The sequence below is a fragment of the Mugil cephalus genome, chromosome 10 (assembly GCF_022458985.1).
Source record: "Mugil cephalus isolate CIBA_MC_2020 chromosome 10, CIBA_Mcephalus_1.1, whole genome shotgun sequence".
Lineage (NCBI taxonomy): Eukaryota > Metazoa > Chordata > Actinopteri > Mugiliformes > Mugilidae > Mugil > Mugil cephalus.
The window spans coordinates 3,342,369-3,358,926 of record NC_061779.1 but is presented as its reverse complement, the minus strand read 5'-3'; the positions used below and the strand labels follow the sequence as shown (position 1 = coordinate 3,358,926).

At 39.1% G+C, this 16,558-nt stretch overlaps 1 protein-coding gene across 1 annotated transcript; it reads right to left on the bottom strand.

The window, feature by feature from the left end:
• Nucleotides 1–5,476: 5,476 nt before the first annotated feature.
• Nucleotides 5,477–16,096, bottom strand: slc41a2a (solute carrier family 41 member 2a). The gene is made up of 11 exons (XM_047596763.1): nucleotides 16,015–16,096; nucleotides 14,792–15,207; nucleotides 14,265–14,372; nucleotides 12,118–12,189; nucleotides 11,904–12,048; nucleotides 11,264–11,410; nucleotides 10,418–10,565; nucleotides 8,241–8,320; nucleotides 7,128–7,259; nucleotides 6,071–6,219; nucleotides 5,477–5,986 (listed from the first exon to the last, which is right to left on the bottom strand). The coding sequence occupies exons 2-11, from the start codon at nucleotides 15,161–15,163 to the stop codon at nucleotides 5,810–5,812; spliced, it is 1,530 nt and encodes a 509-aa protein (XP_047452719.1). The 5' UTR covers nucleotides 15,164–15,207; nucleotides 16,015–16,096; the 3' UTR covers nucleotides 5,477–5,809.
• Nucleotides 16,097–16,558: the final 462 nt, after the last annotated feature.

Here is a 16,558-nt window from a genome sequence, read left to right as displayed (position 1 = left end):
CGTTCCAAAAAGAACCCGCGATAGGCGAAATCCGTGAAGTAGAAACCTTTATTTTTTTACAGTTATTATACAATGAAATACTCCATAAAACATTGAAAGCAAGGAACAAAACCTTTTTACAGGCCCAAGCATTTGTTTAACAAATAAAAGTACTGTATAAACGTTTGTTGTTGTTTTTTTGTTTTTTTTACAAATAACTACTGTACTGTACTGTAAAATAATATAGTTATAAATAAATAAAAAAAAAATTTAATCATCAATACTAACTGAAGGGTTAATATTGCGGGGATCAGCACCGTCACTGTCGCTGTCAGCAAAGGTTTGATACAGTGTTCTAGCTTTTGTGCAGATAACGTTCGTATCCAGCGTGATGGGTTTTTTTCTGCAGTCGTTAATCCACAAAGCTAAACCAGACTCCATCCTTACCACGGTCTTGTTGCGGACAGTTGCAACCCTTTTTGCATCCTTATTAAAACTTATTGTTGCTGTCGTCCTTATGTTATTTTCCTCCTTCTTTATGAAACGAACGGAAGATTCATTAATTCCGTAATGGCGACCTACAGCCGCATAGCTTCTACCTTCCTTTAGCATGTCCAGAAGTTTAACTTTTTCTGCGATAGTTAGCATCTTCCTCTGCCTTTTGGGCCCGACCGCAAGTGCCTTTGTCGGTGCAGAACGTTTTGTCGACATTATGGGTTTTAGAGAAACTTGAAATTGCAAGAGAATTAGCAAACTTCAATTTGGCAAGCGGTTTTATGTACGTGTACATATTAAACCATAACGTTATTGACACACAGGTAGAGAAGACGCGGAGAGACTGTTTAGCCAATCAGAATGCAGAACACAATGCATGATGCAAATCCATGAAGCAGCGAGACCGTGAAAAGTGAACCGCGTTATAGCGAGGGTTCACTGTATGAGGAACAAGAGGTGTAAGTCTCAGCAGAGGCCTCCCATGCCACCCAAGTACCTACTATGTTCATAGTGAGCCATTAAAACCTTTTTGTACGGATGAAAGCAAACCTGATGAGTGGGAAGGAGATCACAGGGTCACACATGTCACCCACCTGCAGGAACATAACTATGCTAAAGATAGCCCACCTGTTAACTACTTAAGAGAAAGGAGGGAGAAAGTCATTGAGAATATCTCAGGAAATGTTCACAGTTGGGAATTCCTGATGAGGTACTTCATAGTCCTCATGGAAAAACAGTCAAACGGTTTGTTAAGGTCAAAAGGTGATCAGAGTTTTCTGGAAACTTGGTTCAACATACAACTTGCCACAGAGACCAACCTAAGCAAACTTCTTAGAGAACCTAAAGTAGGAAACTGGGAAATTCAGAATGAAGGATCAACAAAGATGTTGATGTTTTAAGGAGAAGAAATAAATAACACAACTGTTGGATAATAAAACACCCAGGTCCTTTGCGCATGGTGTGTTATAGGAGGAGGCAAAGAGTCAGACTTCTGTCTTGTCCTCATTCAGCTGGAGGAAGTTCTGAGTCAACCAGTCTTTGATGTCTTTTTTTTTTTATTATTTATGTTTTTGTTTGAGTGAGTCAGTCTGACTTTGAGAACTGAGTGGGACGTAGATCTGTGCGCCATCGATGTAGCAATAGAAGGAGATGTTGTCTTTGGATGTTTTTTCAAATAACAACGAAAAAAAGGACCCTGAGGTTCAGTATATTACCTTATTCTGTCTTATTAAGTATTTCACTCTACTATTACCTATTTTTATCACTCTATTACTCCTGTTACTCTCTATTCCTGCTGTTACACTTGATCATTATGATTTAAATATGAGTGAATATGTCAAAATCAATAAAACTGTAATTGTCCCAGTTTCTTCATTAATGTCTGGGGGAAATTAACTGGTCAAATATGCTTATTGTTACAAAAACATGAGCTTTTATACAGCTGGGTAGAGTAGCCAATAAAAGACGTTTTGTAGCGTGGCAATGGAGCTGAATCGGTCTGTTTTCCATAATGGTTTATTCAGTGTGCTACTGCCCCTCACTGAGACAAGTGACTTCAACTCCCTATCGATAACATGTCCAGCTGGAACTACTCCCCCAACTATTCACAACAACGCACAGGACACTCATTACAACAGACTGGTAGAAAGACTTAAGTAACTCACTGCACACACTGAAAGACCTGAGCTTCCTGAGAAAGTTAAGTCTACTAAGGCTGTTGTACACAACATCACTGTTGTCCTCCAGTCCAGTCTGTTTTTCATTTAGACTCCCAAGTTCCCAGGTACTTGTAGCTGTCCACTACTTCCACCTCCAGGCCCCGGATGGTGTCCACTGGTGTCCTTTTCCTCCTGAAGTCAATGACCAGCTCCCTGACAAACTCTCCCTCCCTGATAAAAATAATTTTTTTTTTTTTTTTTGTTATCTGCTTGCTGGAAATCTCCACGGATTTCATTTCGGGAATCTGGTTACCATATGTGAGAAGTATGTGGGCGTCATTCAGTAAGTCCCGGTATGAAAGGTGCCAAGAAAACTGATATTGTTTAAGTGCAGGTTTCTTTCAACTATCACACTTGATGAACTTTATATGTATCACCTCTATCCGGGACCTGACAAACTATAATCACTTCAAATGACTGGGGAAAAATGAAGGGATTAGTGGCTGGATGCATGAGAGGCAAAAACATTCCATCTTGTGTCCTGTTAAACGAAGAGGGAGAGACTGTGTTACTGAGATGTCAGATGCATGCATGTGACATCTTAGTAACATGGGAAACACACACTCTTAGAGAAATTCCATATGCCTGTGTATGCATACTATGAATAAAGAGGTTAAAAGAAATAGGTTGAGAGGGAACTCTGAAAGTAATAAGCCAGGAATGGTTTAGGTTAGTGTGACCTGGACATCAGAACAACAAGAAAGAATTTCCAGGCATCGAATCAAATATTTGACAAGAACAAAAAACAATATTGTATTGCCAAGAAAAAGATGAGTAAGCAAACGAATCGCACACATCTGTGGCTCAGCACAAAACGTGTAAAACACACACCAAGACTATCCTACACCCCAGATGTTTGTTGTTGGGTTGTTCCAGTCTGAGTTTGTTAGTACACTTGCCTGTGATAAATAAAATACCGCTAAGGCTTCCGTATGGTTTCTTGACTTCTGTGTGATTTCTAATCATTTTTGGGAAATTTAGAGTCACCACACACACAGACATCAGGCGAAGGTCTGTGGATGAAATGTGTGGACAGTGGAGGATGGTTCCTGTCAGACCATGAATGGATGTATATGTATGTATTGATTGAGTATGTGTTTTTTTTTGTTTTTTACATACAAAAGAAAAAGAAATATTAAGCAAAAACAACTGTGGCATTTGAAGTATGAAGATGCAACTTTGAGTCTAAAAACAGACACGATTATTGTTAAAAAGAAGACCTAAAAGCAGCACAGAAAGCTGCTGTAATGTCTTTCCAGCTGCATGTCCTGCGTCCCGGGCAGCCATGATACCCACATATGAATTTAGTTATTCACACCTCTCATATACACTGTCTGTATTTGCTTATGTGACCCTTTATCCCACATGAGTTCATAACAAGTCAAAATAAGTTCACCGAAAGTTCGTAATAAGTGCAACATTACGTTACATTTTCTATGTGTAGATGTGCAAACTGAAGACTTTTCGTTGTCTTGTTTGACCTTGTGTACAACTGTACAACTCTTTTCTGTGCAGAAGTAAGACTCCAGAAGTGAAAAGTTCATTGAAAACATCCACAAGTGGAAAACACTGATGAGTAAAAATAAAGATAAAATAAAACCAAATAGGATTCAACTAAAATATAAGTAGAAATCTAGTAAAATAAAAACATAGTATGAGCAAATCAAATTAAGTTAGCATGTGGCCAACTGCACAAGAAATAGAGGTAGAGTAAATATATATTATATAAGCATTAATGTGAATAATATGCACGATAATGTGCATTAAAATAATTAAAATGTGGTGTAGAAGGGTGAGTTGTTCTACAGCTGGAAACAAGTAGCTCCATATCACCAAAGTGGCCCCCTATACCTCCAGGTAATTAGGACCATCCATCTATAGTGCTCTCTTTTCTTTCTAGTGCAGGATACTTTCTTATTCTTAAGAATTAAATGTCTACAGAACAAAGCAGCGGTGGTGTTTTGGGTGCAGAAGAGAGTCATACCACTGAGTTGGCTCCTTCAACCACAGGTTGACTCATTTAAGTACCTAGGAACTAATCTGGGCAACTGCCTCTCCTTTTTTTTTCCCCACCATGCACATATCATCTTCAAAAAAATCTCAGCAGCAGCTCCACCACCTGGATCCATGTTTTAACTCTGGTTTTTATCAGTCTCTCATTGGATCCTTTGTGGGGAGCTCCCACCTGGTTCTGAATACTCAGTGACTTCCACTCCAGGTTTGAAAGGACTTTCACGCCTCTCATCCCCTCCACCATCTCCATCTCAAAAGGCTTACCTGCACCATCACCCCCCCATATGACCCCCTGTCTGCTCTGAGGATCTGTAAATGAGACTTGCTTTGAGACAGACGATCAGGAAGACTCCACTGCAGCTGGCCCCCATCTTTCAGACAGATTCCTTGTGAAGACATATGGTCTTAAAGAACACATAAGCAACACATATGAAAAAACAAAAAAATAAGAATGTAATTTTCCATGACACTATGTGCCTACGTCCTGCAGTTATGAGCCCTTATTCTCATTTACGCCCCCAAACCTCACATTGAAAAAGACATTCAGACTCATTCACCCAACATTTCTGACAAATTATCTTTTTATTGTAACGGATTAAAATGTAGAGGCTGTTAATTTAACCTTATCATTCTGAACTAATGTGAATTTCCACTCCGTGTGCTTCCATAACATGGCACATGTGAGGATAATGTGTTCATGTTCATTATATTAATCTAATGAGGGAGAAAATCCTTTAAATCAAATAAACTGATTTATTTACAACTTTCAGGACAAAAAAGATGAATAGAAAAAAACTGAAAAAAGACGTCGGACGCACAAAAACAAAACCTAAAGAAACAAAAGTGGGAGATAAACAATTATTATTAATAATTTATGGAGAAGAGGCAGCAGTAAATTAGTTGTACGTCTTCCCACCCCCTTTTTTAAATTTAATTTTGATTATTTACTTACGTTTACTTACGTTTTTGTATAATCATTTCTGTTTATTTGCTCATATACATATGGGCCAACAACTCTGTCTTATAAAACAAGCATGTTATGGGAATTTTTTTTTACTTAAGTCTATGCTACAACAAACCAACTTGTTTTTTTAAGAAACCTTATAAACAATAAATTTACATGTTTTATGACTCAGTAGACAAAACTATAATACGGTTACTTTTGGTTGCAATTCGTTACTTTCTTTATATTTGGCAATACTATTGTTTATTCTATTCTTTTTTTATCTTATTTTTTACCTTTTACACGTTCCACTCTTTATCCCTGTTACTTTTCTGCACTACATATGCTGTTGTAAACTGCAATTTTCCCACTGTGGGACAAATAAAGGTTTTTTATTCTATTCTATTCGAGGTACTGAGGAGAAGTCTTTCTGCCAACAAACTATAGACCCTTGTTTTAGTCTTTGAATATACTTCATTGTGAACCCGGTGACTCAGAATCTTGACAGACCCCATAAGGTTTCCATCAGGAGACACAGTAACAGAAAATACAAAAAAATAAAAGTCGCCCTTATCTGGTTCTAATTTAAATCAACATGATTGCTTCTGACAGGCAGTGGTTGGAGGAATTGTTCTTTCTTTTTAATCTTCTTCTGAAGAAGCTACACACTTCCAGGGTCACCAATGCACCACAGCATGAGGAAGGCAAGAGAAAGGAGTGCAGTCCCCAGTAGGTCTCCCAGGGCTGTGAGGTAGGGTATGGAGTGGCTGTCCGGGTCTTTACCCCTTCTCCAGAGACAGTGGACCATACAGTCGGCCACCCAGAGCAGGGAGGCCACCTGAGAGTCGGAGAAACGGGAGTCACTGTGAAGCAGGGTGCGGGTGAACTGACGAAGGCAAGTACTCCAACGTGTCTGACTGACCTGAATCAAGGAAGCTGACACAAAGACGACGGTGAAGATGGGACTGGGCAAAGTGTGGCCTCCTTTCATCAGATGGATAATGTGCAAGAAGATCAACTGACCAGGGACGACCAAAAGGAGCAGGACCTGGGCGGAGCGATGATTTGCTCCTGCCACGATAAAGGGCAACGTCAGATACTTTTAAGCACATTATTTTAGAAATAGTACCATGTAAATGCTATGTAAAGATTCAGACAGAGCCATCGGGATCTGACACGGATGCTTTTTTTTAAGAAATTATTTGCACACTTACACTTCGTATTAAAATAATAATAATAATAATAATAATAATAATAATAATAACACACTTTTCATCTGTGCAGCAAAGATGAAAATCTTGCCACTACAACTTTTGGATAATCCTCCTACTACCACCAGGTTTTAAACAAGCAACCGGGGACATAAAAGGAGAATTTTAACACTGAAATCTGTTGTTTTAAGACTCAATAATATCTGTCTGATTACATTGTCTGACGAACATCTGCACACAAGACACTTCTTTATCTGACCTTACACTGAGACACTTTAGCTAAAACGTCTGTCTGCCTGTATATAAATGTCTGTATATCTCATGCAACTTGGACTTTTACATTTTCTCTACCTTATTTTATTTTATTTTTATTCTTACAAATATGTCTGGTTCATATATGTCCTGTCTTATGTCGTGACTCTTGGACAAAATAATTTCCCTGCTCAACAAAGTGATCTTGCTTCATATGCTTCAAATGCTTCACATTTGTTCCAGTTTCCTTTCTACAAAAGATTATTTATTTATTTATTTATTTATTACTATGGAATCACTGTTGCTGTATTAGTCCTAGAGTTTTTTCTTCTGTGAAAAATATTGGTTCTTCAAAAGTTTCTGTGGTACAGCACCAGCTGAAAAACTTTTTTATTTGGGGGATGGTTCTTGCATACTTTATGTGACTCTTTAGGTTCTTTAAGTCATGGATGGATGGATGGATGGCTTTGTTGATAACCAGACCCACAACTAAGACTTGGATAAAGTTGTAATTACCTGAACCAAAGAAGGCCTGGCACGGGTTGTTGCAGCTCTTCCTGCCCTCAGGAAGCTCCCCAGGGGAGTAGTTCAAATGCAGATTAGTAGAAATGCGACTAGACTGAATGGAGACGAGGTTTCCTCCGATGCCTGTCAAGAGAACAGTACGGTTTTATTTGAAGTGTATATAACCCATCACGCTGGAGGATATTTGCAGTTGTGCAAAATTACAGTGATGCAAGACGTCTTAATGTTTTTTTTTTTATAAACTTCTGATCAATTCCAGTTTGCTGCAGCTTCTGTTTTATCTGCAACATAGTTTTCTATTTTTGTGCTCTTGTTTTTTTCTTATAACAGTAAAGTCAGATTTTCTCTGTGCATATCTTTTTTTCTAAGGGTTTTCATATTTTTTATATTCTCATGTCTGTGTATTATATGTGTGTGCCTTTTAAGCTGTGAGTCTCTGCACAGCGACTGTAGTATATGGTCATATCCCTCTTTCTGTTTCTGGGTTTATTGAACATGTTCAAAGGTTAACTACCAGCTGTGTAAAACAACATTACCAGTGATAATAATATCTCTGTATAGTCAAATATCCTCCACTGCCATGTAAATGCATCTATTATAGTGGACAGCAGTGACGTCAGTGCATACCCTCTATTACCAAGCAATATTTCCAGATGTAAGAGGACTCATTTAATTTGTTTATAATCATGGAGTTCTTGGAGACAAGAAACCATTTACACTCGCTTGCCACTTTATTAGGTACGACTATTCAATTGAATCAGCCAATCACATGGCTGCAGTTCATTGCATTTAGTCATGTAGAGGAGATCAAGACAACTTGCTGAAGTTCAAACTGAGCATCAGAACGAGGAAGAAAGGGGATTTAAGTGACTTTGAACGTGGTCTGGTTGTTGGTCTGAGTATTTCAGAAACTGCTGATCTGCTGGGATTTCCACACACACAACCATCTCTAGGGTTTTACAGAGAATGGTCCCAAAAAGAGAAAATGTTTAAAAATTTGAAGTATAAAGATGTCATTATATAATTTGCACTGGTGGAACTCTTCCCTGATACTTCCATTGAATTCACTGATTTTCATCTTCACGAAAACAAAGGACGACTCACCGTTTATAACCGGAGCGTAAACTATGATTCCTGCCAGGTTTGGCTCCGACACAGTCTTGTCCAGAATGAGTCCTCCGATACTAAAAGAATGACAACACCTCAGAACGTGCTTTTTCAGAGGGGTTATTCCACACACTGCGGGCATCATAACACATAAAATCATCAAAAGAAGCTGGGATCTGGGCAATAATGAAACTAACAGACCAACTACTATCGTACTGAAATGAGAGATAAAGGATGTTGTTTAGAAAGTTGAAATAAAACACTTTCTGACTCCTCTCACTAATTGGGATTAATGACCCCATTACCATTGTGTAGCACCATTGTGAGCTGCAGTGACAAGAGATGTAGTCGTCCTCCACTTAAATGTAGCTGCACCACATGAGCCTCGGGTCTGACGGGGAGAGGAGGAATTTAGGGACTGTCTGGTTTGCACATCTGACAGTTCACTCTCTTACTCACAATGGTTTGGATTACTGATAAAATTCCAAGTGTGGCTGATCACTGAGAAGCTGTGCTTTGTTTTTAACTTTGTTTTTTACCAGCAAATTCCTCCAAACAACTCTCTCTTAGCGATGTGTGGATCAATACTGAAATATCGATATTTCCGATACCAGGTTTACAGTATGCTCTAAAACAATTCTCAAATCAAAACATTGATACTTTCGATACTTCAATTAGTGGAGGTAATGTAAGATAATGTAATGTAGAAACACAGTGGAAAGTACCTAAACTACTGAGATGCAGAATACGACATGATGAGGAGGACAGAAGAGGAGAGAACAGTGTCAGAATTAAGATTGATAATTTGTTTTAATGATTTTTTTTCAGTGTTTGAAACATCATTTTCACATATTTTGTATGATTGTGTCTCTGTTTGGCTTTTCTGTTGTTGTATTAGCTCGGCTGTATAGTTAATGAGGCCACTACCTCGATATAGTTGGGAGTAATTCGAAGCCTTGTGAACTTCCTGTGGAAGAACTGATCATTCAGAAATATCTATTGTAATAATAGATGCATTCCCTAAATGGATAGAAGTGTTCCCCTGCTCAAACCCAGCTGCCATGGCAGTTGTTAACCTCCAGAGACCCTACGTCCTCATATGGGGACACTATGTTTGAGGTTTGTTGCGGCTTAGGGAGATGCCTTTGTCTTGTTACTGAAGGGTCAGTGCACTTTGCTAAGTCTGTTAAGTGTAATATAACGAAAATGTTTGTTCAATTCAAGAAAATGAGCCAATATAACTGGACTTCTGACCTCAATCCAGTCTGTTTAACATGTCTGTGCATCTAAGTGTGCACATGTGGGTGTGTGTTTCTGAGAAGAGAGCATGCGTGTGTGTTTCTGAGAAGAAAGTGTGTGTGTGTGTGTGTGTGTGTGTGTGTGTGCATCCATGGAATCGTGTAGTATGTTATCTTCTTGTTTTTCTTTCCTGTTTTTGGGGGGTTTGCGAAGTGTGTGCAAAGCTTAAAGGTCAAGAGGTTATTTACCAGATGCCAGCTCATAAAACTGACTAGACGTAAGGACATACGTTTTGTTTGGGAATGGGGGTTCTTGGGGATGAGAACCACATATAAGGTGAAAGAGAGAGGGGATTCGACAACTGGCCAGAAGCTCTTTCAGATTCGGCAAGAGTTTTTGACATTGTTCTTTCTTGTAATAAACCTTTTTAAATGCAAGATAAGACACGTCAGCTTCTTTCTTCAGCACATCACTATACAACAATGTAACTCCCTGAATGCTGCATGTGGAGACTGATTGTTTTTTGTAGATGTGTGCCAACTAATAGAGATCTCTAAGATTTTGATTAGAAGTGAGAATAAAGCCATTACTAACATTTTTATACACATGGAGGTGATTTTTTTGTTTTAGACTATATTTAGAAGTGTGGACATTGACATTACAAATACTTGCATAATCAAGTTTACTAATATTTGCATGCTTAATAAAGTGGTAGGACTTTCTCCTTTGTCTCTGGATCCACCTACTGATTAATTTTATTGAAACTAATATAAACATGTGAAACTACTGGAAAACATCGTTGTCTGTGATGTCGGCCAAGGTCCATGCACAAGTTTTTCTATATTCCAGTTATTTTTGAATAAATAGCCTAAATTGCAGCAAGGAGTCCAGAAGAATTAACGAACACGCTGAGGAGACCCAATGCATGTGAGTACCTGCTGATGACCATCGCCGTGATGATCGGTTCCCAGCCCGTGCGCAGCAGGAGGCGACTCGCTGGGTGTTTGGAGGAGACGGTCACCCAGACGGGGATCAGGCATAAATATAACAGGTCCACCAGGTACAACACATACGGATAAATATCTGTCAGAAGGAGCAGAAATTATTTACGCTTTCATTTTCTACCAGGAGGACACCAGCAACTATGAGCCACGTTTGAGGCTTGTGGGTTTGGACCATAGATGAATGAAGGAGAAGATTGTTTTGAATATGTAAATGAGGAAAATAAACGTTCATCAAGAAATAATGGAAAATGCAAATATATCAAAATATTCTAACAATTTGTTATTCAGTTTACATACTCAAAAAGGGGTGGGTGGAAGTAAAAAAAATAAAAATAAATTATTAAATCCCACCCCTCTTCCTTGAATAATTAATTGATAATAGTTATAAATTGATTCCTGTCTTCTCTATGTAAATACATACAAATATGTACATATATACATGCATGCACATAGAGATGCATACCTAAATACACATACATGAACATATATTCAGTGCCCCACAGAGATGAATAATAAATAAATAATTAAGTCCTGATCGTTGTGGAAATTAATGAGATGTATAATGACTGATGATCAATTAGTTAGTAACTATAGAAACAAGATGTGACAACCGCTTCACAAATCTGTCCCGTGGGATTTTCAAAAACAAGCTATTAATTATTTATTATTTAAATTGTCTAAGTTTGGCTCACAAGTGCCATCTGTTGGCCAAAAATTTTAAAAACGCATGGTCTTTGTTGCTCCTCACAGGCGCCTCCATCCAACCATCTCACTCACCCATGAAGGAGTAGAACCACTGACTGAAGGAGGCCAGCAAGGCGAGCGTGATGAGATCTCCAAAGCTAGCGGCCACAGGCGTCGCCACGTTGTCTGGGTTTATTCCCATCCGCTTGGAACCAATGATCACGCCCACCATGACGATACCTGGAGAAGAAGATAAAAAAAATTTCACTTGTGTTGAGAATAGATTTTATACTGAGCCAAAAAGGAAAATGCAGTCAATGCAGCTTATAATTCCTTGGTCCCCCTCTGCTTCAGTGGTGCTGAGGTATTAATAATTAGCTTGTGATTAAACTGGAATTGTGGTTTGATCCGGAGACATTCTGCAACCAAGAATGACTAAACCCCAAAAGAAATTTCCAATGATGGCGCAACAGTCCCTCTATTCATCCTCCCATTTTTTTTTAAAATGTGAGTCTTTTCCAAGAAATTAGGGCAAAGAAAGAAAGAAAGAAAGAAGCAGCTGTGAAAACTGATGATTAAATCAGATTGGTTTTCACAGCATTCACAGAATATTAAATATCTTTTATGTTTCACAACTAATTAACAAGAAGTCAAGAGGAACTGAATCATTCTGTTTAAGCTTGCTGCACTGGGGAAGTTCAGGGGCGGTGGTTCGATGAGTTTTGACCGTTACCTTGCAGCAGTGAAGCCACAAAGGCGGTAGAAACACTGGTTGAACACAGGAGCATCATGTGATTTAAAGGCATCTTTCCTTCTGCCATCCAGCCCAACAGAGTCGCCATGAGAGATGCCAACAGGCCCAGCACTGTGGCCTGTAGCTGGGAAATGAGAGAAGTATTAAGTAATGACACTAAACACAGATTAATGGGCGAATGAACATGAAGTACCTGCTTGAGCGCCAGGTTCCCAATAATCAGCATCCACTTCTCTCTGGCAGATTCAGTTTTTCCTGCATTCACCTGACAACACACATCACATATTTGTTAACTCATAAAAATTGACAAAAAACAAAAACGTATTTTGTATCTGAAAACTGAGAAATTTGAAAAATTCATTTTGGTAAATCTTAAAAGATTTTAATAATATTTTTCCTCTGCACCGATATACAGATCTACTCCAGCTTGAGTCTAACGTAGCAAGTAAATATGAGGTTGTTTGCTTTGTAAACCAAAATCTAGATTTTGAGCATGATCAATGCTGATTATATGCTGACAGAAGTTTCACAGAATTATTTAGAACGGAACCATATCTGGTAACTTCAGCACATTTTAAATTGTGTCCCTGTTCCTTCTCAGTGAGGTTTAAAATCGTGTGTTTTCATTTCATTATGTGGGTGTACTGCTGTTGGCTAGGCTAGTTAGCTGGCATCTCCTTATTGGTTGCTAGCTGCTAGCTTACTGCTAGCCTGCTGGTTGTTTTTCACCTTTGACCATATCAATAGACAATAAACAACTTAGTCAGCACCATGCGTCACCTTTTGACCATTAATAACTCATAATTACACCCCAGGGTCACGCCAACCTTGACCTTTAATGTCAAGGTGCTCATCCATCAAATCAATCAATTAAATGTTGACAGATGGCGTTTTTTGTCTTTCCTCTCTTAAAACAGTTTTTCCGATAACTTCCAAGTATTTCAGTCAGTGTCCTACAAAGGGTTAAAGGGATACAAAGGGATAAAGACAAATAGGGGCCTTTCAGGATAAGGTAAATATATGATATTTTAAATACTGTTATGAAAATGTACATATATGTCAGTGTGCACAAAATCCTGTTTCTGTTTTTGACCTTAGTGTTGGACATAGAGAAGGACATCGTCCAGCTTCACTCTTAAAAGTATAATGTCCTGGACTGAAATGAGTAATGCAACGTAACCTCATGCATCATGCAATGTAGTGGAAATCAGTCAAGGTTTTCTAAAGCAGTCTCAGACATGATGCATGATAGGTCACAGATCTCCAAGTATAATATAATATAAGGCCTAAGCCTAGAGGATTGTTGGCTGCCCAGAACCGTCACCACCCTGAACTCTCACATGCCACAATCAATGTAATATAAGAGGTGCAATAACAGACTTCTAGTCACATGATGCTGCTATTCTGTTTATTGCGTGTGTGTTTATTTAGACCTTGTGTTAAACAAGTTTACACTTTAACTGCTGCTGCCACCAAATTTGTATCTTTTTTGTATTTTCTTGTATCAGTATTTTAACTTTAGCTTGTAAATCTTTGTAAATAATACCTTTTTTTTCAATTTTTCTATTTTGCATATACTTGCGTTCTTCTGCACTGTGTAATGACAATAAAATGCATTCTATTCTGTTCTATTCTATTCAGCAATACTGCAGACATAAAAACTGGGCACAAATCTTATATTTAATTTAATGGCTAAATTATTTATCTAAACATGAATTAGGAATGACACCACAATGGGGCTGGCTCATTGTGATCACAATAAAGGAACCTGTCACCCAGTGCAACAGTGGGCTGCAGCGGATGTTTATGGCTTTATAGTTAATGTCAGAATGTGACTGATGTAACGGTGGTATAATTTGATCATAAAATAATACTCTCCTGTTCCAGTGCAACAGTTGGTTGGGCTGGTTACCATTTATTTGTCCTGCAGGATATTGCACTGTTGGCTGCTCATCACAGGTCGGTGAGGAGTTTCACACCCACGGTGCAGAAAGTAGAAAATATAATTCTGAGAACGTCACTGCAGTCAGCCTTCGAATCCATAGTGTTCGTAATTTGCTGTTTATATTTTTCACATTTCATTGCATGCTTCTCTGCATACCATGAAGAGCTTCCTAATAATGAGTCAGAGTTCATACACATGGATGTTAGTGGTGTCAAAGTAATTTTAGTTCAGGGACCATGTTCAGCCCTATTTGAGTAACTAATAGATTATTAACTCCAAATGTTTCGCTTTGTCTTAGTGCAAAGAAGTTTATTATGAAAGTGTTTACATTTAGTGTGTGTTTTTGTTCATTTTCCGGCTCGTGCGCCCATGTTTTTGTGTCTGCACATGCTCACAGCCGTGGAGAGTCTCGAGGCCAGAGTCATTTCCAGGTTCCCCTTCATGCCTAGAACAGCGGGGACCAGAATGAGGATCTCTGTGATATCCTGGAACACCTCCCAGTTCTGCCGTGAAAACACACACAGGGTGCAAAATACAGTCGTAAACTTGTCTCACCACAAACATGCAGTAGTTTTATTTGCTTATTTTTTGTTTTTTTTTTGGTCGAGGCAATGTTCCCTGTGTTCACACCACTCTCCAAATAGTTTTTTGTTTATTTTGCAACTCTCATCTTGCATGCTGAACTGATTCCAACAACATGTCACCACACAATGATCCTCCTTTTCCTTTGCCTCTCAGCATAATAATTTTCAAGGCTCTCTTACACATTGTGTTGTGAAACCTCACAATAACTTCCTATCCCTTTAGCAATTAGCTTTCTGTTTCCCTTCTGCCTTGATCTGTTTGATTTTTGTATGATGATGAAACTCACTGGGACACTCTGCCTGTATCCAATTTTTTTTTTTTTTTCCTGGCTCCTCACCTGAACCATATCAAGCAGCAACCCAGCACAAATTGTCCCGAGCCCGGCGAGCAGAAACGGCACCAGGATCTGCAGAACCATGGAGCAGAACGACTCTGCGGGTGCACCGGAGCCTTCTGCAGCCTTAGCTCTCGCGGATCCGCCGAACCTCGACCCACTGTAGAGTTCATTGGGCAGCAGGGAGTCCGTCTCAGTGTAGTCTCGTGGCTCGTAATGGAGGCCGGAGTTGAGTGGGAATACGTTCCCATTAGGGTTCAAAGGCTGCGGCCTTCCAGAGAAAAGGGATGAGGATGGGTTGGGACTGTACTGTTGGCTCACTCCCTCAGAGCCACTTAGGAGAAACGTCTTATCCTGTGACTCTGGGACAACCATGATGGAAAGTTGGGTTTGGCAGGATGTTGTTCCTACTCCTCTGGCTGTTGATGCAGAGAACAAATTAGCCAAACCAAACAAGAACTGCTTGACAATTCAACTAAGCTACAAAAACTGAAAAGAAAAGAAAAAAGCTGGAGGAGGCAGCATTTTTAAGTGAAATGACATCCGACAATGATGGCATTTAACTCCAGCACATATCTCATCTCCATGAAGAAATCGAGTGTGCAACCTTAGCGTGACAATCGTTCGGCCACTGCTGTTTTGAGTCATCTGACGGCACGGACTGCCGACATTATCATTCCACGCGTCCTTTCCCCCCGTCACCCACACTGAGGCCGCGTTGTTTAACTGATACAATACACTTAATTTGACATTCCTAAGAGATGACCAGGTCCTAAACAGATGAGGTTAACGAGTTATAAGAGAAGAACTGTATAAAATAGGTTGCTTTCTTTCCACTAAAAATCGAAGTGGCAGTATATGCGTCAAAGTATTATTTATGATGTATTTTGTTCTGTCATATATGATAGAGAGTTGTGACTTGAAAGTAAATCATTTTGAGATATATGGTTAATGATATCTATGCAAGGTCCTGCAGACACACAACATTACACAATTATTACGCGTGTTAAGTATCAAAAGGGGTTGAAAACAGAGTGAGATCTTGAGTTTTAATTGTCATAGAAAATGAATTTCCCACGCCTACTTTGACTCGGAGTGCCTCAGTCTCACCAGGGTCTCTGCTAACACATTCAATAATCAATCACCATGTTAAGATTTGTGTTAATTTGACACATTTGCGCAGTAAGAGTGTGAGTTGTATGGCTAAGGAAACAGGAGAGTCTTACCTTTTCATTACACCACAGAAGAAGTAGAGGTGTGTATTCTAGCACAGTACTGTTGCCCGTGACTCTTCCTCCGCTCAGGCTCTGTTGTCGTCTGAATAGCGTCTTGAGTCTCCAATGTGACATTATCCCTGCCTCCACCGACACACACTCCACGCACGCAGACACACACATGCAGCACATATCTTTCCTTTACTTTTCTATTTTATCCACTGTATACATAGTCAGATACAGATGCAAATACAACTTACTACAGGTAATTGTTGTTAGTCTGTTATATTGTTTGCCATATACTATAATATGCAGCAGAACATTAGAACATTATGACCACTTTTGTCCTGTGGGTTGAGGGAAGGGGCTGCAAGTTTAAGGAACATCCAGGTTCAAATGTTTCCCAGCAGCACATTGAATTGTCACAAGATGATCCATGTTAACTCGTGTCAGTGGTTTTAATGTTTTGGCTGATCGGTGTATCGTAGTAGGATAATATCTATCTATCTATCTATCTATCTATCTATCTATCTATCTATCTATCTATCTAGCTGTC

Bases quoted from the DNA above. Each gene is read 5' to 3' on its own strand.
- slc41a2a (XM_047596763.1), bottom strand. From the start codon at position 15,163: ATGGTTGTCCCAGAGTCACAGGATAAGACGTTTCTCCTAAGTGGCTCT. The intron at 14,373-14,791 runs GTGAGGAGCCAG...TTTTCACGGCAG, and splicing joins TGCTGCTTGATATGGTTCAG to AACTGGGAGGTGTTCCAGGA. The intron at 11,411-11,903 runs GTAACGGTCAAA...CTTCTTCTCCAG, and splicing joins TGTGGCTTCACTGCTGCAAG to GTATCGTCATGGTGGGCGTG.